At 38.2% G+C, this 7,305-nt stretch overlaps 1 protein-coding gene and 1 long non-coding RNA gene across 2 annotated transcripts; one reads left to right on the top strand and one right to left on the bottom strand.

Moving 5' to 3' along the window:
* Positions 1-8: 8 nt before the first annotated feature.
* On the top strand, positions 9-3,741 carry LOC117778907. The gene is made up of 2 exons (XM_034614807.1): positions 9-574; positions 835-3,741. Exons 1-2 carry the CDS (start codon positions 465-467, stop codon positions 3,626-3,628), a joined length of 2,904 nt encoding a protein of 967 aa, XP_034470698.1. The 5' UTR covers positions 9-464; the 3' UTR covers positions 3,629-3,741.
* Positions 3,742-3,866: 125 nt separating this feature from the next.
* On the bottom strand, positions 3,867-4,648 carry LOC117778949. Its single transcript, XR_004616863.1, has 2 exons — positions 3,996-4,648; positions 3,867-3,950 (listed from the first exon to the last, which is right to left on the bottom strand). It is a non-coding gene; the product is annotated as an uncharacterized LOC117778949 (long non-coding RNA).
* Between the last annotated feature and the right edge of the window lie 2,657 nt (positions 4,649-7,305).

Genomic DNA, 7,305 nt, shown 5'->3' with positions numbered 1-7,305 from the left:
TAAAAAAATATAGACTGATGTTATTTATTTCCAAAATTTTGAACCTTTCCTTTAAGTTGTCTGAAGAAATATTCTCAAAATGTGGACAGAAATATCTTCAGTCAGATGACAAAGCTGTCATTGTGTGTTTCTATGATCACTCTTTTGCATTATGAATTTGCATCAAGTCTTGAATCTAAATGAACATATCAGTGTCATCACTATAAATGTCATTTTCGCACGTTCAGTAGACGGTCAGTTCCAAAGTCTTCTCTTTTGATTGACGTAAATTTATATTATTATATTTATATATTTAAATGTATAAATATTGTGAATAGCTTGCACAAGTATCTATTCTTGGAAAATAAATCATAACAAATCATTCCAATGTGACAACTGGAGAAATGACAACATGGCAGAAAGCTCTTGTAATGACAATCATGACTTTGTTTTCAATATCATAGTTCCAGTCACCTGCCAAGGAAATGTGCTCTGCCTGTTTGACACCCGTCTATCCAATGGAAAAAATGGTGGCCAATAAACTTATCCTGCACAACATGTGTTTTTGCTGTAAACACTGTCAGAAGAAACTCAGGTGAGGTTTATTTACAGTATGATGAAATGACTCAAATCCACTATACTCATCCTAATCAGCACACTAGTTTTAAACACAAGTAAAGTTTATATATTATATTGGCAAGTATAACGTATATGAGGTACATTGTAATTGATGATTTTGTAAATTAATACAAATTACGAATCTGATCTACTGTGGTTAACAAATCATATGAAAAAAATCAACACCATCTCATTAAAAATTTAGTTTGATATCACAATTGCTTTGTTCTATTTCAGCATCCACAACTATTCATCTCTTTATGGCGAGTTCTACTGCATTACTGACTTTCAACAGCTTTTTAAAAGAAAGGGAAATTATGATGAGGGATTTGGTCACAAACACCATAAAGACCGCTGGATTCAGAAAAATAAAGGAATAGATGAGCCCGACAACTTGCCCACTCCCAAAACTACAAAACCCAACTCAAACACTCCTGACGGCTCCAGGGATTTCTCGGCCGGTGCGTTTGTTCCAAAGTCATCTGTGAGAGAGCCGGGGTTTAACAGTGGTGCTGATGTTAAGGGCAAACTCAAAATGAGCTGGCCACCTGAGAAGAAGAATACAGACATGAATACTTTACAGAGAACACATACACCAACTTTGAGGAATAAGATACATGACATTAGTACAGCAGCTACTTGTGGTATGAGCTTTACAGAGAATGTTAAAAGTGAGAAGAACCAATCAAAGATCAACCAACGAGGAGAAATGAAAGACAAGAGGGTCGAGCAACAATCAAAGAAGGCAGGAGTTAACTCAGCTGAATTACCTTTAAAGAAACCAAACCCCTGTAGTGAGCCAACCAGAGCTGGAAGCATCCAGCAGGACAGCATCTCTCCAACAGCGCCCAGCTTTTCTTCACCCTCCATAGTAAAGGGCTTTACTGTATCAAATTGGAAAGCACAGCAGACAAACACGGCACCCACCTCAAGAACAAACCATAATCCAACAGTTAAGAGGCTGGACAAGAGCAGGAAGTTTGTACGATTTTCTCCTCATGTTGAAGTGGCTCACCAGGAGGAGGTCTCAGATCAGCGTGAGCAAAATCAAGAAAATATATCCCAGGATGATAAAGATGACAAAAACAACTTTGATCGTTTGACATATGACTTGAATCAAAAATGTGAGGCGAACCTTGAAATCCCTGATGATAAATATCACGAAGAAACAAGCAGAACATCGAACCAGGAGCCTAATGTTAAAGTGGAGAGCATTCAAGTGAGTTCCCAAGATAATATTACAATACCAAATGGGAACAAGAACGAATTGCATGAAAGTCATATGAAAGATTTTAAATCAATCCAAGATGTTATGACACATCAAAAGTCATCTGATCAACTGGATGTTAGTCCAATGAGCTCAGTTAATCCGTGGGAATCACAGGAAGCAAATACTGTGTACAGCTCTGCAGGAGAGAAAAACAAAGACGAGGCGATTGAAAATCCATATGAAAAGAGTGACTCAGCCAATGATCAAGAAAATTACGATATTCAGAAGAAGCCTGTTGCCAGAACAGATTCTCTGAAGGGTTCTGCAAAACCTGCTGATAAGACAAAGGGAAAACTGGGCTCCTGGTCCAAAGGAAAGAGTCCTTTGTCTAAGCTCTTTACGTCAGGTGGGAGTGTTGCAAACAAAGTTGAACAGAAAGATGCCAAGAGACCAGACACCAAACCGAGCGGTGGAGTTTTTGGTAGACTGTTTCAGTCATCCTCAGAGAAGCCTGAGGATATCACAAAATCCGCTGCAGCAGGTGAAAGACAAGACAAAACACATGATGACAACAAAAAGACAGAGGAGGTAAAGGAAGTCATCATAGAAGAAATGCAGAAGGAAAATGACTTGCAAGTCCCACCTTTGATACAAGAGGATCTGAAGTCAAATGCTGCTGAGCCCAACACACTAGATAGTGACAAGGATGATGATAGAAACAAATCTACAGAGCCATCCAACCAGCACACAACATCAACAGGGGAAACAGGTGATCATCATACAGCTTCAAATAATCAAGAGTCTGATTTACAGAGAAGTGAGACTAAAGGTCTGCAGGTTACTGAACCTGGAATAACTGAGTCTGGAGATCATCCTGCAGGAGTCCAGTCAGTCAACCAATCATGTGAGGAGTCACTCAGTCAGATAACAGCAGAGAAAAGTGGTGAAGAAGTTTTGAGTGACATGTTTGATCATGATATCTTTGGAGACAGTGTCACTCCTGTCCCTGTCCCCCCAGTGGTAACTCAGACAAACACTGACGGCTGCGTTCAAAGTCCAAATGACTTGTTTGATACACCAGACGATGAAGCAAGGAAACCTGAGTGTGGAGCATTTTCTGATAACAACCAGGAACCTCCTCGAGATTCCTCCCAACTTTTTGTCTCATCTGAATATCCGGGGTGTTTAGGGAATGCTCTTGGTGATGTGTTCTCATCTTCTGTGAGCGACACACCTTTGTCAACAGGTGCTTCTTCTGAAAGTCCGACCCTGCTTGTCTCTCAGCCATTATCAACTGAGAATGAAGAGATTCTCACCTCGGCAGATCAGCCGATTGTCCCCAGCGCAGCACCTCTAAACCAAGATGAGTCTCAAACTTCAGATTCTTTCTTCACAAACAACCAGACAATGGAGCAGGGAACTGATCTTGACATATTCAGCCTTAATGATGTTCTGTTCAATCAGCCGCCTGCTAATGCTTCCATAACCCAAACATCCACCTTGTCCGATGATATCTTTGGAGTGAGTGACACCTCAAACCGTACAGATGTGTTTGCAGCGCTACAGAGCAGTTCAGCCACCTCTGATTCATTGCATGATATACTTGGTTCAGATGTGTTTTCCACTGGCGCTCCTTCAGCTCAGGTTGATCTATTTGGTGATGACATCTTTGCATCAGGACCAGGGCTGCTGCCAATTTCTGAGGCAAGTGATGCAGCTTTTTTTATGGACAGTCTGTTGGTGTCAGAAAGCAAAAATACTGAGAAAGCAGCAGGAAACACGGTCACAGACAGCAGCTGGATGGATGATCTGCTTGGGTGATAGACTTTCTTGGTATCATAAAAAAAAGTACTTTAAATGTCTCGAGAATTAAAGAAATCATGTTAACATTGTTTCAAAAAGCACATCTTGAGTAGAAGAAAATGATGTTACAATAACAGCTAATATTGTTTTCAAGGCCCTTTTCGACTGGTCACCAAGTAGCATCTGGCTTTTACGGAGCCCCTGAAGACCTGTAAGTTGATATACTTTTTCTTGTGAGAACAAGATATTTATCTTGTGCGAACAAGATAAGATATAAACGCAACTCAGTGTTGTCTTCAAAGCATCGGCCAGTCATGTCTTTACTAAACAGATATTAACTCTGTGTGCAGAACTTATTTATCTTGTGTGCGTGCAAGATAATAACTTGTGCGCACAAAATAAAAAAGTATCAACTTTTGGGAATCCAAGAGCTCCGTAGGCTTTTGTCTACATTTGAAATGGATATAATCAGCATTCACTCCTGTGTCAGCTCCAATCGGCTGTGATAGAAACATGACACCCTGGTGATTAGGCTAATTTGGGAAGACAGCAAGGTGAGAGAGCGCCTCAGTTTTTGGCATGTTTGTGATATTTAACATGACACACCAGAAAAAAAAAGGAAAAGTCCAATACTGGAAATGGGAAATGAGTCAATCGCCTTTTTTAGAGGGTTCACCAGGGTTTAAAAAACCTTCCTATACCTACTTACTGGTTTAATAGAGGTATTAATGTAATTTTACTCAAACAGTTTGTAACTTTAACATGATGTGGTAAATATTTCTCAATGTTACTGCTGCGAAAATGAATTTTACATGAATGTGTAAAAAAGCAACTGCACATATTATTTCTCATGAATACATAGGTGATAAATGATGAGAGTCAAGAGTAATAACTAAGTGTAATCAGATAATTTGTCAAATATACTACTTCTACTACCACTATTACAATCAGCAACCTTGATACCAAAGTATAATGCAATGAAGATCAAGTCAAAAATAAAATTAACAACTTGCTGTAATTCAGCAGTTGACAGAAAATTACCACATTTTAGAAATGGCCTTGAGCTCGAAGACACATGACTGAACATCATTTTTGATTTGTTGATTAAAACAGATGTTAGTATCAAATATTACCCCTAAATTCCTATCAGCCTTCTTATCATTTTACAGACCACCACGATTAGCACCAGCACGTCTGATGGCATTTGGGGAACCAAACAGAATGACCTCAGACTTATCATTATTAAATTTAATAAAGTCTTGGGACATTCATATGTACATGTGTTACTGAGTGTTAACCTGGCTAAGAGGCAGCATGAATAAATATGAAAGAGGACCAAGAATGGATCCCTGAGGGACACATTGCAGCTGAGCCATCTATTAAGTAGAGTTATTGAGAGATACAGATTTATTTCTGTTGGAGAGGTATGAACGTAGTGAGCTAAGAGCAGTGGCCTTAATACAAAGATCAACTGAATCAAAGAGACCTCACATTCACACACAAGAGGTCAAAAGAAAGAACACACACATACAGTAAATTGAATGTAAATTGTTATTGTTTACAGCTTTAGATATGCTGTGGCTCTGTGCCTAATGCCTGCTCTGTATACATCGTGGAAAATGAATATGCTGATATGAAAATTATTTGCTTTGAATGAATATAATGATTAAATAATCTATGATAAAATGACACCTTTGAAGTCCCTCTCCTGTCTACGTGTTTTGTTCATTGTTGTATGTTTGATCTTTGCATAATGGTTTGTGTGCAGTTTGAAACTTACAAAGTTAGCTGATCATATCGCATAGTTCTAGTTAAAATCCTATAGCTCTTGACTTTGATACAGATTGCAATTGTTTCAGGGTTTTCTGATTAAGACCAGATAACATTCTGTTGCAGTAATCAAGGCATGAGGTTGGACTGGAGTCCAGAATGTAATCTTTAAACATAATGTAGATGATGAAATTTTAACCCAGACGTATTCACCTGTGTTTTTGAGGTTTTCAACAACAAAAATATGCACGTGAGTGTGAAGATTTCAGCAGCAAAAAGGTTACAAGGAACAGCTGTAAGGTAAAAGCTGCTAACTGTGTTGTTCATATGACCATTGCACCTTGCAAACAGAAACACTATACATTTGGTTGGTGCTTTAAATAGGTTATATAGATGTAAAACCTTGACAACTAAGTGAAAGTTAATACCGCTCTCTTGTTACACCATTAAACATCTGTAGCCATTTAACTTACTGCCTTACTACATGTTAAGAGATAATAGTCTAAGGTTTAGTTAAGGACAATGTTACTCAAAAGTAAACACAGTGGTATAAAAGCACTGCATGAGCCTATATGCACATATTGTGACTTCTCCTTCAAACCCTCACATTAACAAAATGATGTACTAGAAAATAAAGTTACTGCAATGACTGAAGGACATTATGAAGTTATGGATTAATCATCATCATCATCATCATCATCATCATCATCATCATCATCATCATCATCATCATCATGCCCCCACTGTGTTTACCAGCTATAACCACTACCTGTGTTTCTCCACTGTATGGTGCTATTTCAGTACAAATGTCTGCCTGCTGTGGCTGAAAACATGTCGATGAGTGTGAACTAAAACAGAAAAGTTTCAGTCTGGACATCCTAACAATGAGCTTAAACTCAAGCTGAGAGGGGCTGCATATTTAGGTGATCATTTTTCTAGGTCCATCACTACATTGATTAAAAGCCACTAATGTGAGCCATTAATGTTTGGGTAGGTGTGAAAGCTTGAATAGGGTTAGGTGTAATACACACACTCAGCACTAGAATGCTTAAAACCTGAAATGCCTTACTTTGAGTAAACAACCAGAATTAAGATGCATAAGAATCCTCCAATCAGAAGTGTTGACATCAGTGACACTTTTCTCCCCAGTGCTTCTAACAGATGCAAAGTATTTCAGCTGGTAGTTCAGTCAATCCAATCATGGCCTGGGTCAGGAAGATGTCCAAGACAAAGTTCCCTACATTGAATGAGAGGGAATAGTGGGTAAGATTCACTGAGAACCTGAGGAGTAGTCAAATAAAGAGAAAGAACTGAATGTTAAGTACAGATAATGTAGAATTTAATATCACGTCAGTATCTCAGTACATCATTCACAGGCTAGGTTATTCATTTTGTAAAGTGTAACTTACCATGCCAATATTATGGTGAAGAAATATGTCCTAAGCACAGAGGATTGGATAAGAATTATTGTGCCTCTCCTTTTCTCAGCTTTGTTCACAAGGATCTGTAATTCACAGGAGGTGGAGTGAACATCATGCTATCAATCATTTAACCCTTTAGCCTTAGAAAACACGTTTGTACAAGCAGCAAGAGTGTGATGAACGCTGGTATATTGCAAGCACATACATTGAAAAGAAATGATGTTACTTTCTCCTAAATACTGCAACCCAGTAGAATCCGATAGATCGCAGTGTTTCCAATCCATTATAATCCAATTAATCCTTCTCTTGAAAAGTTATGGAAAGGATTACTTTAGGTTTTAGGTTTCAGTGATATTGTATTTGATTTCATACAATAATCATGCTCATTATGATTCAGTTTTATTTAATTGTTTTAAAATACAGTGCTATTATTAGTAATATTCCATTCAAAACTTGATCTGATGGCAGAATCAATATGTTTTCCAGCAGAAAGTCTGGAACAGT

The sequence above is a fragment of the Hippoglossus hippoglossus genome, chromosome 17 (genome assembly GCF_009819705.1).
Source record: "Hippoglossus hippoglossus isolate fHipHip1 chromosome 17, fHipHip1.pri, whole genome shotgun sequence".
NCBI classification, from domain to species: Eukaryota; Metazoa; Chordata; class Actinopteri; order Pleuronectiformes; family Pleuronectidae; genus Hippoglossus; species Hippoglossus hippoglossus.
The sequence above is the reverse complement of the archived record's forward strand: the minus strand, read 5'-3'. Positions and strand labels throughout refer to the sequence as shown.